This window comes from Neomonachus schauinslandi, chromosome 16, assembly GCF_002201575.2.
Source record: "Neomonachus schauinslandi chromosome 16, ASM220157v2, whole genome shotgun sequence".
Lineage (NCBI taxonomy): Eukaryota > Metazoa > Chordata > Mammalia > Carnivora > Phocidae > Neomonachus > Neomonachus schauinslandi.
The window spans coordinates 32,145,717-32,169,271 of record NC_058418.1 but is presented as its reverse complement, the minus strand read 5'-3'; the positions used below and the strand labels follow the sequence as shown (position 1 = coordinate 32,169,271).

The following is a 23,555-nucleotide window of genomic DNA, read 5'->3' as shown; positions in this document are numbered from 1 at the left end:
AACCAGCACAGAGATATTTGTAAAAGAGAAATCAGACTTTGCCATGTGAGCCACTAACATTTAGAGGATAATTTGTTACTGCAGCATAACTTAGCATTATACTGGCTGATACACACCCTAAGATAATAATAATTAGAACACCTTCCCTGGAATCTACTTCTCCTTCGCGTTTCCAACTCATTTTTTCCCACCTTATTTTCCTTATGTTTCTCTCCATTGCTGGGGAGAGACCTCACGTGTAAGATCTATATGCATGTCTGCTGCTTTCCTTTTCTCTCTACAAATTATTCCTCAATCCCTGGTCCCTGACTCACCACTTTATCAAATTATTCTCTGCAAAGCTCCAGTGATGTTCAGGACCCAAATTCAACAGCATTCTTAGCAGCTTCAGCCCCTCTGCAGACAGCTGCCCTGAGGGTCCCCTCTGCTTCTTCGACCCTTTCTCTGGTGTCTTCTGAGAGCTTGGTTACCCGGGTTTTCCTCCTGCCCCATCAATGCTGGTTCTTAGGCTGCTTTGCTGGCTGCCCCTCCTTCTTCCTGCCCCCTAAATATAGCCCATCCCAAGGTCTAGCCTGCAACCCTCTCCACTCTCTGTACTTTCTCTCTTGGTGATCTCACTCAAACTTTGTCTTCAATGGGCGCCTGGGTGGCTCAGTTGGTTAAGCGACTGCCTTCGGCTCAGGTCATGATCCTGGAGGCCCGGGATCGAGTCCCACATCGGGCTCCCTGCTCAGCGGGGGGTCTGCTTCCCCCTCTGCCCTCTTCCCTCTTCCCTCTCGTGCTCTCTGTCTCTCATTCTCTCTCTCTCTCAAATAAATAAATAAAATCTTTAAAGAAAAAAAAAACTTTGTCTTCAATATTCTTGTTCATGAGTATGACTCCCAAATTTATTTATGGTCTCTGTTCTCAAAGAGCACCCAGCTAACAGTGGACACCCTGAGCTCTCTGAGCTCTAGGACCACAATTCTGCCCACTGGGATGTGTTCACCCATCAAGTATCCAAAACCAAACCCACTTACTCTCTCTCCTTCCAGCAGAAAGCCTGTTACCTTGCCCTCTATAGTACATGGTTTCCCCATCTTACAGCTGCCCAGGCTCAACTTTTGGGGCCCTATTTCTACCCACACATACATCCGGAAAATTCCTAGTTCTGGAAGGTACCATTTATACATCCTTTCTTCCATCTCCTCCCTCTTTTCCGTGCCCTCGGCCACTCCTAGAGTGTTGGGCCTTGCTGACTTGCCTTTGCAGTCTGCACATACTCCTCCCTGGGTGCCCTGCCTTTTCTCTTCCAGCCTCTTCCATCTCTTGACCAGCTAAGCTTCCTAAAGCTCAGATCTGCCCCTTCACCTTCAGTGGCTCCCTAGTGCCTCTGAGTCACTTATGAGCTCCTCAGCCTCAGAGTGGGGGCCTTCTACATTATGACTTTCCTGATCTTATTTTTCCACATCCACAGCCCTCATACTCCAGGAAAACTGGCTTATTTCTTGTTCTCCAAACAAGGGCTCTCCTTATTCAGGTCGTTGCTCGAACTACTCCTGCTCCCTGGGAGGACCCAACCCCAGCCCTCCTTTCTGTCTGTAGAACCCTACCAATCATTCACACCTATTCTAAATGCCATTTTCTCTAGAGAGACTAGCCTAATTCCCTTGATCTCCCGTGTTTGCTCCCTCTTTCACATCCTTGGAGCCTTTTATCTGTAACTCTCTTATAAGCTGGGACAAAAAACACTGTTCTCTCTTGACATTGTCCTTCATCTGTACATTCTGCTGTCTGTCCTCTCAGCCAGGTGGTTCTTCACAAGGCTCTACCCACATGGCATTTTTAGAAACTGAATTTGTTTGGGTTCCATTTTAGGAAGCGGCACTTATATGATGCTTGTGCTTTCAATCATAAGATTGACCCTCACTTCAAACAGAGAATTACCAATGCAGCAGTGGCTGGGCCTTCCTGGGTCCCGCTTCTGTGAACACTTGAATTTAGCAGCATTTTCTGTGACTTCCTGAGCTAAACATAGCTACAAGCGAAACCTGGCTGCTTTGCATGTGCTTGGGGGCCTTCCAGCCAGGTGGTTCTTCTAGAACATTCCAGCTAGCTTCATCCCTGTAAAACTCACCTCTCCCTCACCACACAAGAGAGGCCAGGCAGGTGTGTAAAAGGGAATCCAGTCCAAATGGGGACTCTCCATGTACTCATGAGGCCCACAGCTTTCTGCCTGGGGGGTAGAACTCAGCAAGCCCATTGGGTGAAAAATGGGCCATACAGTGCCTACTTCAGAGCCACCACAAGTCTGGGCAGGAACCGAAGGAGGATGTGAAATGTGGAGGCTGAGACGTGGAGGAGAAAATTGAGAGCTGACTGGACAGTGGCTCCCAGGGGACAGGGGTGAGGTGCCCCTGCTGAGGGGTGGCCAGCATGGCTGCTGGCTGCTGCTGGGCCCCATTCCATGCACAATGCAAGGGAAGACTATATGGGAAACATTTCCCACTGCTGAAACTCATGAAGGTGGAGGATCTTATCACCCAGAGGTAGAGAGAGAGAGAGAGAGATACACTGGGAACTGAAATCTGTTATCATTCTGCTGCTCTATGGGCCGAACAATGAATCGGAGGGCTTTCAAGGGCCCCCACCCCAGCCCATCCCAAGGCAGGGCAGTAGGAAGTAATGGCTGAGGGTGGGGCATGGCTGAAGAATGTGTTCTCCAACCTACCCCCAGCAACCCATGACTTTGATCCACCACGTGTGGGCCAAACCACAGTCATGAGCAGGCCAGCTGGCTGGGGACACCTGTTCTGGTCCAGCTCTCTCCTGTCACAGACGGAGGCCCAGAGGGGTTAAGAGGTATCTGAGGTTGCACAGCCAGTTTTGGGGGGAGATGGAGACTCAAGTCCAAGCCTCTTGGTAGCCAGGCCGTGACTCTTTCCATTTAACCCCTCCACCTCTCGGGTTGAGGCAAGATTGAGAATACTTGGAGGCTTTTATCAAGACAGAAGAAAATGAGTTCCCTGTGCGTCTGCAAACACAGGCAAGAGAAGCAAAGGGAATATAAGTGGCTCCTGTAGATGTTCACATGGAAATCTGCCAATATGACCTAAAGGACCAGTGGAAGTTCAGGGAAAAGTTCAATCCAGGGTTGAGAAAACAATACAGTTAATTTTTTCAAAACACTCAGCAGAGTTGAGAAACAGTGTGTTCCAAAACAAATAAAATCTGTTGACTGAGTAACATATTTTTTATTCATTTCATTGTTTTTGACCTTACTGTTAACTCAAGGCTTTTTAAAACAAAAAACAAAGCTGTTATTGTTCAAAATGCAGTTTCTAAGAGAGTAAAAATTAGTCTTTTTGTTTGTTGGTTTGTTTTAATGCCCTAAGCCAGAGTCTTCTCTAACCTTGGATCAGGGTCTCCCCAGTCTATTTGTGAACTATTTTTTCAGGGAATAGTTTTCTATGTGGCCCTAGAAAGGTAAGCAATCCCTGAGCGAGGCTTCGCCTATCTGGAGGTGGGGGTTGGTCCCAGGTCTGTGGAATGGCTCAGAGGCAGGACCCCCCTCCCGTCTGTCAGGAGCAAAGAAGCCATCCCTGGTAAGCTCGGCCAGGCACCTGGTCACTCTCAGCAAGTAAGTCCTGATACCATGAAACAACTGTGGGGCCTGTAACAGCCTGGGAGCCCAGAGCCTTTGGTCTCTGTGGCAAGAGTACCTGCGAGACCCTGAAGTCCTTCGGGTCCTGACGCTAAGAAAGAGATTTCTGCCTTCATGACGAAGTGGACACTTCAGTGGGCTTGGAGGGAGCCTACCAGATCCAAAGATGCCTCGTTCCTTCGTCCACCCTGAAGAAAGTGGCTATTGCAGGAAGGCCTGGCCAGTCGTAGCCCCCCAACAACCCTCTTGTAAGCTGCTGGGGTGCGTCTAGAGCTGAAATGCCTTTCCAGGGAGCCTCGCCCACCGACACTGGACTTCTCTTAATGTACATTCTGCTCTTGTGTCCTAGCTTGGTTGGTGCAAACACTCTGGGGGTATCAAAACACCCTTACCTGAGCCACACTCATCTTCCCCAGGTTCCTTCTCATCTGCGACCCCCATCTTACACCCACCCCCCACTGCAGCCCTCTCTGCCTCCATCTCTTGCTGCTTCCTCCTCCCCTGTTCTCTTTCCCTGACTTAGGAGGAGTGTGGACCTTTCTGATCCTTTGCCAATCTGGCCATCTTTATGCCTCTTCTCTGCTTCTCCATTCCTGACCCACCAAACCTGAATCCCTAACCAAACCTCCACCCTCTATCCTCAACCAAACCTGAAAGTCAACACCCTTCCATGAGACATCCTGAATCTTGCCCCTCCCTCCTTTGAAGCTCTTTCTCGACTGATGCCCACCATCAGTACCCCTCCTCATGTGTTCTGTTCATTCCCTTTCCTTCTCTGGGGGATATGCTGGGGAAATGGCAGTGATGCCCAACACGGCCTTTCTGCAAATCCCGGGTCACCACCCATTCGTGGATTGCAACCCACATTAAAAAGAGAAAAAGAAATACAATAGAATATATTGGAGTGCATCACCCATGGTAAGAGTAAGTATTGTTTCATTTATAGTTTCAGTGTGTGTTTGTTTCAAGTCTCAACATAAAAGATATTTCTTACTGTGGGTTGCAGCCTAAACTGGTTTAAAAGTCCCTTATCTACCAAAGAACCAACCCTAAGGCTGAAGACACATTATTGAAAGTGAAGAGAGTGAGAAGCAGTTAAAGAAATTTGCATCATGGAGGCTCAAAGGACCCTTCTAAGGGCTGCAGGAGGACGCCCATCCTCCTGACTGGTGGCCTAGAAACTGCCACATTCACACTCAGCACTCTGACTCAAATTTGCATATAAATCAAAGACTGGGGTCGCCTGGGCGGCTCAGTGGGTTAAGCATCTGCCTTCAGCTCAGGTCATAATCCTGGGGTCCTGGGATCGAGCCCATCATCATCATCATCATCATCATCATCATCATCAGGCTCCCCGCTCAGCGGGAAGTCTGCTTCTCCCTCTCCCTCTGCCCTTCCCCCTGCTCCTGTACTCTCTCTCTCTTTCTCTCTCAAATAAATAAATAACATCTTTAAAATAAAAAATCAAAGACTGAAATCTTAATTCATTGTAATCGAGATCAAAAGAAAACTTAAAAGGAAAATGGATTCACCAGAGAAGTTTCCACACAACTTCATCTGCTACTTCTCTGGCCCATAAAAGCAAAGCCCAGAGGACTGTCCCAGGGGAGTGGGGACCAGCCAAAGTTTGGAAATCTACCAGCTTCTTCAGTCGGATCATCAGATGCTTAAAGTATAACAGGACATGAGAGTCTGTCCCACGGACAGGTGGATGTCCCGGGCGCCCTCAGCTGTGGGCAGGCGTGGCCCAGCCTGGAGTTACTGGCAGTAAAAGGTGAGCACGTTCTCCTGGTTCCCTCGGATCAGGATGACCGGAGGTCGGAGGTCCTGGGACAGCGTCTCCAACCAGGCCATGTACAGCGAGCTCGGGCACTTCCCCTTTCTCCCTATAGGCAAGGTACTGCAAGCAGGAAGAAGCAGCAGATAAACACTTAGCAGGAGCCCTTCCCTACACAGCCCAGCCTGTGATTCGCTTTCTGATCAGAAACTCTGTTTACTGACTCCTTTAGCGCTCCTTCTTCTAGCTACCCTAAGAACGATCTCCCGCTCTTCTTAAAAGCTTGACTCCAAGTGTACCTTCAGCCACAAAGCTGGTGTAAACAGAGCCACGGCCTGTAAGACTCACATGATCTGGTCTCCACCAACATCCACAACCTCACCTCCTTCTAGCCTCGGCCTCGCTTACAACCCTACAGCCATAATGGCTTTCTTCCATTCCTGAAAAAAAATGGCAAGCTGCTCCTGCCCCAGGGCCTTTGCATGTGAAGCTCTCCCCACCCAAAAGGCAGCGCCTCCCGCCTTCCACCTGGTTGGCTCCTTCAGATCACCCAGGCCTTGGTTCACCTGCACCTCCTTCTAGGATCACCCCCTTCCAGAACAAGCTTGCTGTCTCTCTTTATCATAGCGCCCTGTTTCATTGTCCTCACAGCCCTTCCCACTCTCCAAACCCTCTTTTCATGTGTTTGTTTTTGTCTGTCTCCCCCAGTCGACTTTATGTTCAGGCCAGGTCTGTCTCGCTCATTATCCTTTCCCTGCGTCTAGAATGCAGTCTGATACAGTGGGGGGGTCTCTCCCCCTCGGGCTGCTCGAATCACGACGATGTGATCTGCTCGCACGTTTCAGCTCAGTGTCCCTGTCCTGCCTTCCACCATGTATGCGAGGCCCTGGGACCAGTACTCAACCCTTGCCCTGAGGGCCCCTTGTCCACCGGCAAAGTCATGCAGATAATGAGGTGCCCTGGGGCCATCATTGAGCCATATCATCACGGCTGTTTCAGGAGATGACTTTCTCACCATCTTGGGATTCCAAAAATGCTTCAGGATGACCGCAGCTGACCTGCTCTTGACTCCAGGAGAAGGCGGTATGTCCCAGGCCCGGCGGGCGGGACGTGAAGTTGGGGCTGCCCTTTGCAGTCTGTTTTCCTACAGGACATCCCCGGCCACTGTTGCATCTGAACTTGAACACAACCCTGGGGGACGGGGCAGGCCCTGCAGCGCTGGCCTTCTTCCCGGCCGAGGCCACCGGGCAGAAAGGAAGGCGCTGAGCGACTCTGGCCGCAGGGCCGGGGCTCTGGGCTCAGGGCAGCTTGGGAGCAGCGTTGCCCCTCCTCGGCCATGTGGCTCACGTGGCTTTGGCAGGTGGCTCGCTGCCTTGAGCCTCTGTTTTCTCTTCCCTGAGGTGAGGACACACACACCTCCCTCAGAGGCTGTTAGTGAGCTCCAAAGAGGTCAGAGCCTACAAAGGGCACCCGCAGTGCCCGGCACCTGGCAAGCACCTCCTCGTGCAAAAAGCTATTGTCACACTTACTGCGATTTAGCAGCAGCAAGCGACAAGCTGGTGAGCAGCTTGTGGGATTCTCCCACCCCAGATGCTTCTGCTCACAGCGACCCTCACTGAGAAGGCTGACAGGGGGCCCTGGACACCTGTCCCTTGCTTAAAATTCTATCCTCGAAGCCTCCCTTGGGACCACCTCCACCCTCCTTTAGAAAGCAAGGGCGCCTGGGTGGGGCACCTGGGTGGCGCAGTCAGTTGAGCATCTCACTCTTGGTTTTGGCTCAGGTCATGATCTCAGGGTCATGGGATCAAGCCCCGCGTCGGGCTCCATGCTCAGCATGGAGTTTGCTTCTCCCTCTCCTGCTCCTCCCCCTGCTCTCTCTCTTTCTAAAATAAATGAAAATATTTTTTAAAAAAGAAAAGAAAAGAAAAGCAAGGTCCCCGGGACGGGGAAAGGCCGCAGGAACAGGGGTATTTCATGAAGCTCGCGTTGCCTTAGTTAGAACATGTTTGTGTCTGGTGACTCTCAAGGAGAAAGGGAAATGGAAAGATCAAAACGAAACTTTCCTGATTTCACAGTGGGGCTGAAGTTTTGGTTATGTCATCGACAAAGCTCTCCGGGAACTCCTACGTCATTCTCTGGCACTGAGTTCAGAAATTTCAAAGGCTGCGAGGGGGCTGGTGGCTGCATTCTCGAGGGGACACCTGTCACTCCTGCCCTGGCCTTTCAAGCTTCAGCGTCATGTCCCCTTCCCCAGCAGAGCCTGTCCACCTGTCCGCCCATCCACCCGTCCGAGGGACAGGCTCCCTTTGCACTCTGCCCCTGCACCAGCCAACGACCCCCAACTCCTGCTCCCAGGATATGTGCACTGGCAGCCACGGATCTTCAGAAATAAAGCCGCTCCAGAACAGAGGAACTTTTTGTTCAGATTTGCATCTCTTGGCCACAAAGAAAGGCAGGCTTGGCTCTAACCTGGATCCAAGGCTTCAAAACCGAGTCCTCACTTCACAGCTGTGGGATCCCGGGCAAGTTGCCTGACTCCTCTGAGACTCAGTTTCCCTCTTTCCAACGTGTGTGTATCGTGGAGGAGACGGGGGTAAAACAGAACCACTGCACGGAGTTTTGAAAATTACTAAGACCCCATGCCTCCAGTGTGGCTCAATCAATAAAATGCGATGTTGATTATTATTATTTCAATTATTATTTGCTTTTGAGGAGGGTGTCTTTATAGGAAAAGAGAGGGGTCGAGTCCCAAAAGGGAGACCGGAAATAGGTTGCTTGTCTAGGCAAAGGTTGTTGGGCCGGTTTATTATCTTATAAGGCTGGTTTATCAGCTGCGAGGGTGAAGCTGAACTCAAACATAGGCCATTAATCAGATAAACTGCTGTTGGGTAGACAGCAAACAACCAAGTTCTGCCCCAAACCTGCTCTAGAAAATGGTCTGAGTATGCTCTTCAAAATGCTGGCAAGTGTAATTTTATCTTTCCTCCTGAGGCAGGGGAGGATTTTTTTCTTCCTCAGAAATTACTTCTTCCTCACCTTCCACCTCCTGGTTGGGGTGAAGGACAACCTTGGAAATAATTAGGTTTAACCCTTCTCTATTATCAGGGAGACTGAGATGCAGAGAAGTAGGATTACTTGCCCAAGGCCCCACGGTGAGCGGAGACAAAGCACAAACCTGCTTCTCTGAACGGGGCTGGCCCTCATGAAGAGGTGGCTTGGCACATCCGGGGCACCAACCCAAGGAAACGTCTGGGGAGTCGTCCCGGGACGAAGCCACTGTCTTGCACTCTGACCCGGTCCACAACCCAGGCCAACCTTGCCCTAGGTTGCTGGGTGTTGGCCAGGGGCTTGCAGAGAAACACAGCCCTTTCTCTTACCACAGCTCCCGCATCAAGGAAACACAAAGCACTTCTTTGTACCAAAAAAATGCTCTCCCTAAGAGCCCCGGGGAGCAGAGCCGGCTTCCTGGGCGTGCAAGCTGTGCAGTCACATGCTCCCCCCCTCAACACTTAGAAGGGTCCCATGCTGGGTTCCATCCTCCGCTGCTGCCTTCTTGCCATTCTTGATAATTTGTGAACAAGGGGCCCCACTTTTTCATTTGGCACTGGGGCCCCTCAGTGGTGTGCTTGATTCTGGTTTCAGGGCACGAGAAAACAGGTTCTGCCGGCTTCTGGGCCATCCTGAGGAGTTCCCAGGTGGCTAGCCCTCAGGAAAGCCAGGCCAGTTACAGGCCTTGCCAAGTACGCCCGTTCCCTCCGAGCTAGGCTTCCTCTGGGAGAGGGGAGTCAGCGGACCGGGCTGCCCGTGTTCTCCCTCCGGGCCTCTGGGACCCTCTCTGCCACCGCCACCTGCGCCCTCACCTTCCACCTCCTCGGATTCGGCCCCTGCCCATGAGAAGGGGCTCAGAGCGGGCCACAGGCGGCCGCAGCCGAGGGCCCGTGAGGCACGGAGCCCGGTGCAGCGAGCTTCTGTTCCTGCTGCTGCCCAGGCTTAGCACCCACCGCAGCCGGGGGTGGCCCATGGCCAAAGAGGCCTGGGTGATTCCCAAACAACCAGGAAACACTTTTCTTCTGGAATGAGCGGGGTCATCTTTGCCAAGCTGAGTTTGGCAGGGAAAGGTGGCGACCAAGGGCAAACGGTGGGGAGGGGAGCCGGCGAGGCCGGAGACGGGTGAGGTCCTAGACCTCTGCTAACTGGCGCTCAGGTGAGGGGAGCCGAGCGGGGGCAGGCCCAGCCATGTGCCAACAAGCCACCTGGGCGGCATTCGCTGGAGCTTTGGGCCCTTCTGCCTCACAGGGGAGGGCTCGGGCCCTCAGCCGGCGCGCACCTCCTGAGCCCCTTCCCAGAGTGGACATCCTGGGCCTCGGGGACAGCCTTCCCCTCCCAGCGGCGGCTACTTACATGACCACCAGAGCGGCATCCCGGGAGGAATCCTGCAGAATCTCATTCAGCCTCACCTGCCGGAGGGACTGGAGCAAGGAGAAGCCGCGGGGTCACTGCCCACATCCTCAAGAGTGGTCCCCGACAAGCCCAGACCAGATGCACGAATTCTTCCCCCTCAAGTATTACAGACTCTCCTTCCTCCGAGACGGAAGGGGACACTCAGGGTAACAGAGTGCCAAGTCCACCTCCTTGGGAAACCCTCCTTGGCTTTTCTTTGCCAGACCTTATTTCCATGACTGGGGGTGGGGGGTGGGGCTAGCTGGGAGAGAGAGCACATTCCGCGGTGTGGGGTGAGCTGGATCCACATCTCAGCCCTGAGAACTCACAGCAGAGAGGACCCGAGCAAAGCACGTGGCCTCCCCGAGCTTCACTGTCTTCACTGTAAAATGGGTACGATAATCCCATTATCGTATGGGGGGATGTGGGCAGCACTGAGGGAGATAACCCACGCAAAAACACGCGGATGTCGAGGGCTCGGCACTTGGAAGGCACTTGATAAGGTAGACTCAGAGCAGAGGCGGAACGTACCACCTCCCCCTCCGTAACAGGCCAGGCCAGACCCTTCTTTGGACACTACACTTTATCCAGCATTTTCCAAGGAGTTGTGAGCCCTCTGGGGCAGGGTCTCAGGGCTGACAGATCAGAATTCCCTAAAGCTTATGTAAGATTGAGTTGTGGGGGAGACTCCCTCCCACCCCAAGGCCTGTCTCCAGATTGTTCAGACATGATTGACACTCAGAGTCTGATTGTGGGAGGACACCCCATTTGAGAGAATGGAAAACGTCAGGGAAGTGAGTTCACTGAGATCACAGACTCCAGACCCTACACTGGTGACATTGTGGGGAGAATAATTCTTCGTCGTGGGAACTGTCCTGTGAGTTGTAGGATGTTTAATAGCGTTCCAGGCTTCTACTCACTAAGTGACAGTAGCAATCCCACTCGCCAGTGGCAAACGGACCCATTGTCAAATGTCCTCTGAGGGCAAAGTGGGGGTGGGGGACCACTGACCTGGAGCACAGGGAGCAGAACTGCTCACCCCATCTTAAAGTGGCCATGGCAGCCACTACCCTCCTTTAGGCCTTGAAGAATCTAGAAGATGCTATCTGCGCAGGGGTGGCCATGATTTTAGGCTACATGTAAGGGGGCGCCCGCAGGCTAAGGGGAACCATCAAGCAGCTTTGTTGGCCCACAGTGCAAGTTCTACCTTGACCTTCGCCAACTGTGCCGTGAAGCCCTTCCACCAGGGATAGAGGGGAAGAGAGGGAGCCCCCACCAGTCCATCGCCACAGCGGGGCGTGACTCATGCCAAGAACGGCTCTGAGTTCCACAGCTCATTTACCCAGCATCTGTGCCTTGAGGATACCTCAGAGGCCGGGGCATGGTGGAGGGGGATGGTCAAGGGGAGGGGGTTAAGGAAGCTCAGGACAGATGGGGCACGTGGCCCTGACCCAGAGGAGCGCCTTGACCCACAACCCACCCCAGCCAGGCCCTTCTCTCTTGGGTACCTTGACTCTGTTCTTGTTAATCTCCTCATCTGAGATCTTCCAGGGGCAGTCCCGCCTCATCTCTGTGACAGTGGCCTCGTCCTTGAAGCCGTCATTCAGGCGGAAGGGCGCAATCATGTCCTCAAACCGCTTGGTGCTTGGGGCAGAGAGAGCAGGTGAGACAGCCCAGTTTCCAGGAGACCCAGGTCCCCCAAGGGAGATGGAGATGGGCGCCACAGGGACATGCTTTTCAGGTTGAACGCATTCTGCCGCTGTGGTTTACATCAAAGCGGCTTCCATGTAGAAATCAGCACTGACCCGTTGGGTCTGGCATTCCACTGAACTTCTGTAAGGTGTCCACAACGCCTGGCCTGGGACCCACCTCCACCCACCCGACCATTCCCTGGGTGGTTCCTGAGCACTAACTATGCTGCGCCAGGCTCTGCGCTACGTACCTGAACAAAAAACCCTACAATGTCCTCTATCTACGGAGCTCACCATCTGCTGGGCAATAAACAGGCAAATCTAGATCACGAGCTTTATGAAGAAAGCACAGACCGAGTACCAGGACTGGAAACATTTGGGGCAAGGAAGGCCTCCCTGAAGCTGAAGGATGGCTGTCCTTCTGAAGCCAGCTCTTCACAGGCCAGGGGGTGCTGGAGCACACAGAGCTGAAGGTGCAAAGGCCCTGAGGCAGAAGCGTGTTCGGTCTCTTTGAGGAGCAGCAAAGGAGCCAGTATGGCTAGAGCAAGGTGAGGGCAGAGGAAAGTGGGGTGAGGTGAGGACACACGAGTGTGAGAGCCTAGACCACGCAGGCCTTCGCTATTTGCCCTGAGTGAGATGGGGAGCTGCTGGAGGCTGTTCTGTATGACTTGACTTACAGGATTAAAAATAGAAATTCAGACTGGTCAGCCCTCGGATGAAGCCCCCTGCAGCCATATGGATGGAGGAGCTCACACTGGGGACAGAGTCAAGAGAAAAAGGTCCAGGGCCGAATCCCAAAGATGCTGGCAAGTGTCGCTCAGAAAAAGGAGGACTAACCAGCAACCGGAACCAAAAGAAGGGTCGCTGAGGTAGGAGGAATCCTGTGGAGGCTGAAGCCTCCGAAGCCAAAGGAAGAACTGTCTCAAGAGGGAAACTGTGTGGGATGCAGCGGAGAGGCAGAGGAAGATGAGCCCAGAAAGGGGCTCTGTGGGTGAAGCGGAGGCCAGTGATGACACTGGCGAGGGGGATCTCCGTGAGGAAGTGGCTGCAAAGAGTGTCGATCTCTTTGGAGAAGTTTGGCTGAGCGAGGGAGGAGAGAGCGGGCCGGAAGTGAAGGCAGAGAAGGGCCAAGGCTGGGGTTTTAAAGATCAGGGCTGCCGCATGGGGTCTGTGGGCCTGCTCTCGAGCTCCTCCCACGGGGAAGGATGCCCAGATGTCTTAAGTCGTTGCTCCTCCACCAACAGAAACAGCCCAGCTGCATTCTCTCGTGCTTTCTGGCGCGTCTCTGCCACGCTCCTCCCGTGGCTCTGGATTCCTCCCGCCTGCACTGGGGTCGGCGTAATCCCCGGCGGCCTGGGGCTCTGATTTACGCCTCTCTGCCCTGGCACATGGTAGGAGCCGATGTGTCTGTCACCGCGGACCAGGTCCTGCCCTCTCCAGGCAATGGGGAATATAAGGGAGAGGTAAGAGGTCAGGACGGACCTGACTTTACTGAGGAGAGGGAGGGCTGGGAAACCTCATGTACATGGATTTACAGAAAGCAAGCCCGATTATAAATGTCTTAGTTTCAGACTAGGGAATTGAATCATTGAGCAGGTGAGTCATCATCCCTTCGGACCGCCATTGAGCGTAGCTACAAGTTCACACGGGGATTTGCTTAAAGTCCGTGAGCCTGCTGGTGCATGGGGGCAGGAGGAGAGTTATGGCCCAGACCCGTCAACGTTTTCCCCACTCCCAGCACCAGTGTGTTCATGGAAATAACATCAGGGGCTGTGGCTGCCATGCTTCTGCCTCAGGGCCTTTGCACCTTCGGTTCTGTTTGCTCCAGTATCCCTCAGCCCCGTGGAAGGGACGTGCCTCTGTCATGGCCCCTGTCCTCCAGCCATGTGTTTCTGGGCATGTGACTCTGCAAGCCCTGGTCATGGCCAACTGGAGCAAAGGTAGCCAAGAAAGAGGCTTTGTGGTGACCTCTATCTGGGCCCTGCGGGCAGGGCTGAGCTGGGCCAGTTGCAGTTCCTTTTTCAAGAACTTCAGTTAGGCAAGGCTTAGAGAAGGAAGCAAGTCTGTAGTGGAGCCGAGACCTCACGAAAAGGTCAAGGTCTAGAGCTCGGAAGCCATGAGGAGGCAGAAGCCATCGATCCAGCATTTACTGAACACTGACTCGGGGCTGGATACTGTGTTAAGCACTTTATACAGACAGTGGTTCTCCAAATGAAGTGCCGGGACCAGCCCCTGAGAGCTTGTTAGGAATGCAGGTTCTCAGGCGCTACCCCAGACCTACTGACGCAGAATCTTGGGGCGGGGTGGGGCGGGAGGAGCGGGGCTCAGCAAGCTGTGTTTTCATAAGCCCTCCGTGTGATTCTGACACAGGCCGAAGTTTGAGAATCACTGCTTTATGACAACCCTTCAGGGTGCTGGAGAAACTTCAGAAATTTATGAGTACCAAGCAGTGTGAAGTGTGAAGCCAGAGACCGCCGTCCCCCCGTCCCTCCCTCCAGGTCCGTGGGGTGGGTGGGGGTGGGGTCCCCTGAGGATGAAACACCTGCCTTCCCTCGAGTGGCAGAACAGCCGAGACTTGCACCAGCTTTAAAACACTTGCACAAACGTGAACATTCCCTGTTCTCCAGCCCAGGTGTGTTTCTGGCAAAGACCAGAGCTCTGATATCCAAAGAAAGAAACCCTGACAGGGAAGATAAAGGGCTGCAAAATCCTCACCTTCCTCCTTCCTCCCCTGAGCCCTGTCCAGGTGGCTGACGGCGCCTCTGCCCGAGGCGCATCAGACACAGGGGTGTGCGGGGCACACAGCGGGCCCTTCTGCCTGGGAAGTAAGTCAACACAGAGAACTTACTGCTCAGCCCGCGGCTTCTGGTTGATGTCAGGAAGGACATGAACTTCGTGGAATCCCAGTCGGAACTTGCTCAACAGGGAAATGATCCTGGAAGATGGAGATTTTTTAAATGCGTATTCTTCCATTCAGTGAATTTGTACTGAGTGTCTACAGAGGACGCAGCAGTGAATACAACAGATCACACCCTGGCCTCAGGGAGTTTACGTTCTCACCTGGGCAGGGGCGGACAAGAGATGAATATTGATAAAGTAGGTCAGAGGATGAAAAGCGATAAGGAAAAGTGATTGAGCAGTATTTCCCCAAGTACCCGGTTGGCCATCTCTGGACTAGCACACCTTACATTTTAATGTCTATACATCTTCCAGGGACCTTGGTACAATACAGAGTCTGATTCATCTGGTCTGGGGTGGGGCCTGGGATTCTGCATTCTGACAAGCTCCCAGGTGATGCGATGCCGCTCATCCACAGAGAACACTTTGAGGAGCAAGGGTCTAAGGGATGGAAGGTAAACCACAGGAAATTGCAGGGTGGGCTGCAGAAACAGAGATGACACCCATGAACGAAGTATAGAACCGGTAGGAGCGAGCCATGAGGCACTGACTTTGCATGTAACGGGAGGAGACGCCGTCTGTGGTTGGTGGCAGTCAGGGAAGGCTTCACAGAGGAGGTGGCAATCTAGCTGGATAGTGCATGGTGTGCAAGATTATGACAGGCCAAAGGGGGTGAGGTGGGGGTGTCCACAGTGGAATCAGCCAAGGAGACTTCTAAATAATGCACCTGCCTTGGCTCTAGCCAAGTACATGGGGATACCCCAGAACAAGTTGGCAGGGTTTGAGTGCATGGGGGTGGGAAGTCCAAATGAGTGAGGGCATGGGGGGCAGGAGGTGGGGCGGGAGCAGTGAGTGGCTGGCTGGGTGGGGGGCAGGGGCCAGGGATAAACCTTAAGGACCAGGCCACGGCCCAGCCATCAAGCCGCTGCTGGTCCCCGAACTTGGGAGGGAAATTAGGAAAGCAGAGCTGTGAGCAGATGTGCTGGTATGCAGCATGGGGGTGGCAGGCCTGGGCAGGGCCCCGGCCAGAGGCAGCGCCAGCCTGGCCTCGGGGTCACAAGGAGGCCAGAGGGCTTGGCCTGGCTGAAGGACAGTTGGGAGGCAGAGGACATTCCACAACCTTCACGTGCCGGACAACCTGTGAGCCCATGGTGCCATGGCCTTGAGCTCCACTAAACCTGCTGAGCCCGGGGCTTGCATTTGGGGCTGCAACAGAAAGCTGAGCCGGCGAAGCGGCCTCCCTGACTTCTTTATCTTCTGGAGATCACAGCGAGGCCAGACGCTGATTTTCTCGGCACTGCTGAGAAGGGCCTTCTGGGGCAGAGGTTCTCAGCAGGGGTGAGGACCAGGAGATGGGATTGCTGGTCGCCTTTAACTCACACGGGGGGTGACTGAGAAGGGGTCATGGGCACACAGTCCCCAGGGTCCTGACCTTGGGGCATCAGGGTGGGACTGTTGCCAAGAGCACCAGAGGCCGGGCAGAGTTTTTTCTCTTTGGCTAATGCATCGCACGACCTTGAGCAAGCCACCCATTGTTCCTACCCAGCCACCCCCTCTAGCGGTCTTCCATCCCACAACCTTCCACCTCACAAGGCCATTGCCCAACTCTAGGCACACCTGTCTACCTGCCTTGACCATTTACTTCCTTTTCAGCTTAAATCAACTCACATTCTTCCTTAGCCACATCTTGAAATTTCCTACGGCGATTTTCAACAGAAAACCAGCATCTCTTGCCAGAAAGAGGCGATCAATAAAACCCAAGTAAATAAACAAACGTGACTAAATTCTGGCTGGTTGAACTAAATTCTGCTGTTGCCCGCCAAGCTCCTCGGCCAGGCCTGTCCTCTCTGGCGGAGACAGACTAGCATGGGGTCCCGAGCAGAGAGCACTTCTCCTGCGGAATGAGCCGCACGGTTGGAAGAGAATCAAAAGTCACTTCTCAGGGCGCCTGGGTGGCTCAGTCATTAAGCGTCTGCCTTCAGCTCAGGTCATGATCCCAGGGTCCTGGGATCAAGCCCAGCATCGGGCTCCCTGCTCAGCGGGAGGCCTGCTTCTCCCTCTCCCACTCCGCCTGCTTGTGTTCCCTCTCTTGCTGTGTCTCTCTCTGTCAAATAAATAAAATCTTTAAAAAAAAAAAGTCACTTTTCACCAAGAAATCCAGTGGGATTTGCTGCCCCAACTCCTGGCCACTAATGTCACCTCTTGTCTCACCAGGAACAGCATCCTAAGCTTGGGGATGGTTGCCCTGAAGGATCCTCAGCCCCACCTCATTTCTCAGCAGGAAGGGCCTTCTCCGTCCTTCACTTCACACAGGTTTCTCCTTGAGCAGATTTGTGGCTTTAAAATGTAACACTCCTCCCCGCCATGGCTGGAACTAGGGCGTCTGCGTCTTATTAAAGGGGGCATGGGACAGCAAAACAACTTCCAAAATGGACAGAAACCTGCTCCTGCCCAGAACTCCCTCCCCACTGCTGTGACCTGGAGAGAGCTGAGGCCACCTGGGGGCGGGGGGGCGCAGGTGGGGGAGAGCAAGAGGGAGCACCCTGGGCAGAGCTGGGATGGTGCTGGTCTTGCGCGACCCCCCACCAGCGCTCCCCACTTACGCCTTTCTCTCCTGGTCCATCCTGTTGATCTGGCCCCCCACGAACACGCGAATCCTGCATTTGCTCCATCTCTTCTTGCGGCCGAGAAGATAGGGGATGAGGAGGGTGAGGCCTGGCAAGGAGAGTCCCCGTAAATCAAGGGGGCGCTGCTCTCAGGATAGAGCACCCTCTGGGTTCCTGCCCCATCTGCCACTGGCACGCCTCTTCCTCTCTTTGGACCTCAGTTTACCCAACTATGTAATGAGGGTGCTAGACTAAACCAAGGTGGCGCACGGGGCTCTCTGGGCTAGGGTTCATGTGGCCTGCATGATGTTTTTAAATCCGTGAGCTGGCATTTAATAATTGGGGGATTTTCACGTGAAAATCTGGATTGCTGGCTGGGGCACCTGGGTGGCTCAGTCGTTAAGCATCTGCCTTCGGCTCAGGTCATGATCCCAGGGTCCTGGGATCGAGCCCCGCATCGGGCTCCCTGCTCAGTGGGGAGCCTGCTTCTCCCTCTCCCTCTGCCTCTGCTTGTGTTCCCTCTCTCGCTGTGTCTCTCTCTGTCAAATAAATAAATAAAATCTTAAAAAAAAAAAAATCTGGATTGCTGGCATTTTTTTTTGAAGATTAAAGATTTGACCAGTAGGTGGGAACCCTCATCCCTCCTTGTCATCTCTCCACATGAGGCCAAAGACCAGCTGTCACTTACCACTGTGCAACCCTGGACCAATTGACCAGTTACTTCATGGCTCTGTGCCTCAGTTTCCTTCTTTGTAAAGGGGTCTCATAATAGTTCCTGCCTAGGGATTGCACTTAGTGTCAAGCGTGTAGTAAGTGTTCAGTCTACAGAGGATACATGCTCCTGGAGCAGAAGCTTTTTCTGTCTAGGCTGGGCTCCATCAGGGGTGCAACAATAGAGCCGAGAGGCATGTGTCTTAAGAAAAGTGGGAGAGAGCGTATTTTTTGGGAAGTGAAGAACATTCCTACAGCTTCCCCCGTTTATGGCAGGGGCCTGTGACCCCCAAAGGCCCATCTCGTCTGAACGTTCCATCCCACGCTGACCTCAGCTCCTCCGACAAAGTCCCCCATTTTACAGCCAAGAAGAGGGGCCCAGCCAGGCTCCCCCAAGCCCAGAGGTCCCTAGTCCCCTTCGCTGGGCTCTGTGGTCCCTGCAGGGGCCTTGTCCAGAGCGGCCAGGAAGGGCAGAGGGAAGGCGGCCCCGGGGAGAGCTGGTGACCGGGGGGGCACTGACCTCCGTCATCAAAGAGCCAGTAGATGTCGATGCTCTTCTTGCCCTGCTCAGACTGGAAGATGGTGCTGGCCTGCTCCTCCCGCACCAGGGCCTCAGGGTCCACTGTGGGAGCAGAGGGGCTGGTCACCTCGGAGCAGCACATCTTCAAATGCCTGACTCTGTCTGAAAACGGAGCCAGCTGCCCCGTGAGGTGGGCTCGCTGTCACCTGCGCTACGCACACGTGGGGCAGGAAGCACCCTGCTGAGGGTGTGCATGGTGGGGACTGGCCCAGAGCTCCACCGCTGGCTCTTCGGACAGTGAGACCCTGAAACCCGATTCTCAGCCAGGTAGACCAGGAGCCGGGGTCCCGGCCGTGCCCCTCCCTTATTCCCCTGCCTCCCAGGGCAGCAGTGGGAAGGGACTGAAGGAGAAGCCTACTCCTCTCCTCCCTGCCTGTCACCCCTGAGCCTGGCCAGGGGGCCCTGGGAGGGGTCTCACACATGGGCCCTGGAGCCAGCTGGGCGGGTACCCACAATGCCAGGTGGGTTCCCGAGGAGGACTGCAATGTCGAATACTGCCCAAGCCCATCTGCCCTGGTAACCTTGGGGTTACCCAACCCCAAGGGTCTCGGGCACCTCCTGCCCGTGACCAGGTTTGCTCATGGCCCACCACTCGCTGCCCCACAACGTTGAGAGCATCCTGAGCCTCTGAGTGGGGTGCGGACTGACGTGTGCCTGAGACAGACGGCCTGGCCCCGCTGGTGCTGGTTTCTTTGCCGTCCTCCGCTGGGTCAAACACCGGGTCAAACACCGGGTTAACTGCAAGAGAGGGGGCAGCTTTGTTCCCGGGCTCTCCCCAACCTGGGGCACTTCTGGCTTCCTCCTCTCCCAGGCTACCCCTTACACTAGGAAGAAAGTCCTGACTCCTCACCTTCCCCTCATCTGGCCCCTGCCTGCCCCTGGACCCGGCCCTTGGCACTCCAGTCCCCCCCCGCCCCGCCCCCGCCCCGGCTTCCTCCTGCCCCTGCATCAGGCCTCATCCAGGTGTCCCCTGAGCCAGGAGCCCTCGCAGCAACCCCCCTTCTCAGCAAATGTCCCCATCATCGGAGGGGCCTTTCTGACCACGTGCCCTGTGTCCGTGTCACTGTCTGCCATGACTTATGGGTCCCCCGCCTGTCCTGTGGAATCCAGCTTCCCCGGGCTGACTCGGTTTCGTTCCCTGCTGTACCCCCAGCACTGAGCACGGCGTCCGTCAGGAGCACAGTTGCTGGTCTGTGAATACTGGTTGCATCAATATTCCCGCAACAGCTGCTGTGCGTCAGGCCGCTGCCTGCCCAGGGTGACACAGGTCAGCACCAACGGCCACAGATGTGGCAGCCACACCTCTCAGTCCCCACCCCCCGGTACCGCCCCCTTTTGTTTTCTATACTATCTAGGATTTCGTTCAGGCCTCCCCACGTGACTAATGCAGAGTCTGCAGATTCCTGTGTGATAAAAGTAAAACACAGCCCTCTCGGTGCCCCACAGAGGGTCTTGGGGACCAAAATGTCCAGGTTCTGTGGTCTTTCTTTGTATTTCCATGTTCTGGTGTCTTTATGTGGGCGTTCTCCTTTCTCCCCTCTTTTCCTTCTTCCTCTCTATTAGATCCTCTTTATCCCATCTGGTTACAAAAACCCTGAGAGTGGTTGGGGAGCTCTGAGGTCCAGTCTTGGTTCTGCCCCCAGCTGGAAGTGTGACCTTGAACTTGGCCAGTGTCTTCATTTGGAAACCTGAGGAGCTCTAAGAGGCCATCAACAGCTAATTTTTAAAGCTTTTATTCCTTACTAACGTCCCCCTCTCTTCCCTCCACCACTTAAAAAAAATCGGGTTCTAGAACTTTCTGGGATCCTGTTCTGATTTTTGACAGGGGCTCCAAGCAGGTGGGCGTGTACTCACTGTGTGCCTGCATCACCTCTGAGACGTTGAGCCCCTCACGCATCCTCATGACACACACACCATAGTTGAAATCAAAAGCATCACTGGAAAGAGGAGAGGTGGGGTCAGGCTCATCTCCTTCCCAGCCCCCGGCCCCCAGTCCCAGCCCCCAGCCCCCAGGAGACCAGATGTCTACAGTGGGCCCTGCCTCCCCACCGTACCCTTCTTTCTCTCAGGGCCTCAGTCTCCCCACCTGTGTAACATGCAGGTGGGGAGACTCTAGCTCTATGGTCCGTGGCACTAAGGATGCTGCAGACCCTGTACTCAGGGGGAAACCAAGTCAGGCCAGTCTTCAAGACAGGCCCTGTCCTCCTGATACATTTGGATAATCTGCACAAGCCTGCCAACAGAGGTGAGCATGGGAATTCTTAACCCTATTTTACAGAGGCAAAACTTGAGTTTCAGGGAGTAACTTGCCCATGATCCATGCTAAGGAAATGGCCAGCTGGCTTTAGAATCGAAGAGCTGAGACGGAACCCTGAGGGTTGGCACACACAGGAATGGCCTTGCCCAAGATGGCAGCAACAGCTTGTCTGAGGGAACGTCGAGAAGACTCCCACCCCAGAAGTATATTCTCTGCCCAGTTGACAGAGGGCCCCAGAGACCACCAGTAGGGCTTGATCTGATGGGCTCAGCATTGCCCCCGTGGGCTCCTTTAGTTACACATCCCTGGGACAGGCACTTCTCAGGGCCCAGCATTTTGAGGTCTTGGAGCACTGGAGCTGGGGGCATGCTGGAGAACAGGTATTCCACTACCTGTTGTCATTGTCAGAGGTAGCTGAGATGCCCGGCTCACAGTCAAGTGGCTGGGTCACAGCAGACCAGGAAGCAGGTCCCAGGTCCCCAACACTCAGCTTCCTTCCTTCCTTTTTTCTTTCTTTCTTTCTTTCTTTCTTTCTCTTCCTTCCTTCTTCATTCTTTCTTTTTCTTTCTTTCTTTCTTTCTTTTCCTTCCTTCCTTCTTCCCTTTTTCTTTCTTTCTTTCTTTTCTTTCTCTTCCTTCCTTCTTTCTTTCTATTTATTAATTTTTAAAATACTTCTATTTTTATTTATTTATTTAGATTGAGAGAGAGAGCATGCACAAGCAGGGTGGGAGGGGCAGAGGGAGAGAGAGAATCCTAAGCAGACTCCGCACTGAGCATGGAGCCTGATGTGGGGCTCGATCCCACAACCCTGAGATCACAACCTGAGCCGAAATCAAGAGTCGGATGCTCAACTGACAGAGCCTCCCAGGCCCCCCAGCCTTTGTTCTTTAAAGGCTACTACACAGTGCTTCTCTGTACCACGTCAACACAGAAAAGCAACTCAGGCAGGCATTTTCTGGAGGTTGCACGGGCGGAGCTGAAGGAGAAAGGGTTTGGACTTCGGCCTGAAGTCCCCAGGGAGTTTATCCTCGTGGCCGCATTCCCCACATTGCCGCCTCCTGGGAGGCCTGGTTTCGCTTCCCGCTCCGTGACACCACCTCACAGCTCCAGAGCCAGCTCTCTGCAGATCTGCTAGAGTCCACAGGCGGGTACAAGGTTGTCACCTAAAAACCTACCTTTTCGGCTTCTCTGAGAAACCAGAAGCTCTGGCAACACTGGGTCCACGTTTCTAGCTGGGTACAGCTGCTCACGGCAGCTTGCCACAGTCCCCTCTGCTCCCTATGGGTCTCCTTCTCTGTGTTCCCTGCATGTTCCTGGCCCATCTTGGCGCCCATGGCCCAGAGGTCAGGGCGGCGAGCCCTCAGTGGGTCTGTTTCTTCCTCAGCTTTGAACCAGCTTCTTATAATATCCACTGCATCCCCCCTGCTTCCCAAGGCCCAGGAAACTCCAAAGGCCCAAATCAACAGACCCCAGGCCCTGCCTCCCTCATGCCCTCACTCACTGCAGGATGCCAACGTAGCCTTCCACTGTGGCTGGGTGAGCAGACTGCCAGTTCTTCTTGAACCCAACCACCAGAATGTTGGGCTTCATTCTCCCGAGACCTGTGGCCTGCAAAGGGTGTGGGGCTAAGGTGAGGGGCTCTGTTCTGTGACTGGGGTGGGGCTCGCTCAGCCCCAGCTACCCTCTCCGCCACGTGGCGAGGGCTCAGGAATCACAATCCGCCAGTCAGGGTCCTGCCCGCCTACACACACCCAGGAGAGAGGGGAAGCTACAGCCAGAAGCTACCAGGACCGGACTGTCCCATTAGCTCTGGATTATCCCACTTCCTGCTTCTCTAGCAAATTATTTCTCATCCCAAGGGACTTGAATGTGGATGCCAAGCTGAGAGTATCCCCAGGCCATGTTACCCCTACATCGTTTATACTTTTTTTAGTGTTTAAAAATGTTAAAATTTTTTTGAAGTGAAATTCCCATACACAAAATTAACCATTTTTAAAGCATATAATTCAGTAGAATTTAGTATAGTCACAATGTTATGCAACCATCCCTTCTATCTACTTTCAAAATATTTTCATATCCCCCCCAAAGAAGACCCTGTATGTTCTTTTTTTTAAAATGAGAAGTATTTAGAATTATTAGAAAGGACTCTGATATGCTGTCTCAGGATTAACAACTGTTATTGTATCTATGCATCCCATTTTACAAGCTGAGAAAACCCAGCAGGAAAATGAATTGCCCAGTGGAACATTCTAGAACTTGATCTGAGTGGTGGCTTCACACCCCTGGGTGTATCTGCATATGCAAATATGTATCAGACTATACACTTAATATATTTCACTTTGCTGTCTGTAATTAAATTAAAAAAAGAAAAAAGAAAAACAAGAATTGCTCAGGATCACACAGGCCCCATGGGCTCCCAGCTCAGTTTCCCATAGGCCCCTGGACACCGTGAGAAAGTGCCCTGAGTCAGCATATCTGGAGAGAAAAGAGAGGCAGGCACTCCCGTTGCAGCAAAAGGAGCTTCAACTAGCCCCTCGGGACATCCCACCTTCCAGGTTGTCACACCAAGTATTAAGTCCTGTGGGGAAGCCCCGAACCCGTGGCACCTGCATGAGAATCTGAACACCACTGCGGAGGTCCTCAGCAATGACATCCGAGTAGAAGGCCTTGATCTTCCTCTTGTTCAACCACTTGGTGTGCCCATTGGTGATGAGCCGGAGCTCAGGCATCCTCTGTTTGCGAGGTCCCTGTGGGTGGTGGGGGCAGGTGACATCAGGAGCTGCCTTCACCCTCTGGCCCTAATGAGATTCAGCCCCTCTCCTCCCTGGAGGCTGCCCCAGGGGCTCAGCCACACCCTTTTTCCCCTATGGAGCTAGGGGAGGCCAAGAGGAGGAGGAGGGAGGGTGGAGGGCTAGGGCCAGAGGGTGAAGGCAGCTCCTGATGTCACCTGCC

At 53.7% G+C, this 23,555-nt stretch overlaps 1 protein-coding gene across 3 annotated transcripts in view; it reads right to left on the bottom strand.

Moving 5' to 3' along the window:
• Nucleotides 1-5,121: 5,121 nt before the first annotated feature.
• SLC12A3 (solute carrier family 12 member 3) overlaps nt 5,122-23,555 on the bottom strand; it is a 35,825-nt gene continuing 17,391 nt past the window's right edge. For 2 of the 3 annotated variants that reach the window (XM_021704504.1, XM_021704512.1), the window contains exons 17-26: nt 23,210-23,350; nt 22,105-22,211; nt 20,201-20,283; nt 18,995-19,084; nt 18,287-18,388; nt 17,053-17,164; nt 14,400-14,486; nt 11,369-11,504; nt 9,822-9,889; nt 5,122-5,543 (exon numbers count right to left, since the gene is read on the bottom strand). In XM_021704504.1, coding sequence (XP_021560179.1) covers nt 5,402-5,543; nt 9,822-9,889; nt 11,369-11,504; nt 14,400-14,486; nt 17,053-17,164; nt 18,287-18,388; nt 18,995-19,084; nt 20,201-20,283; nt 22,105-22,211; nt 23,210-23,350 — 1,068 coding nt within the window. In that variant the 3' untranslated portion in view covers nt 5,122-5,401. Of the gene's footprint in view, nt 5,544-9,821; nt 9,890-11,368; nt 11,505-14,399; nt 14,487-17,052; nt 17,165-18,286; nt 18,391-18,994; nt 19,085-20,200; nt 20,284-22,104; nt 22,212-23,209; nt 23,351-23,555 lie in introns of all 3 variants that reach the window. The other variant, XM_021704519.1, reaches the window with a different exon arrangement.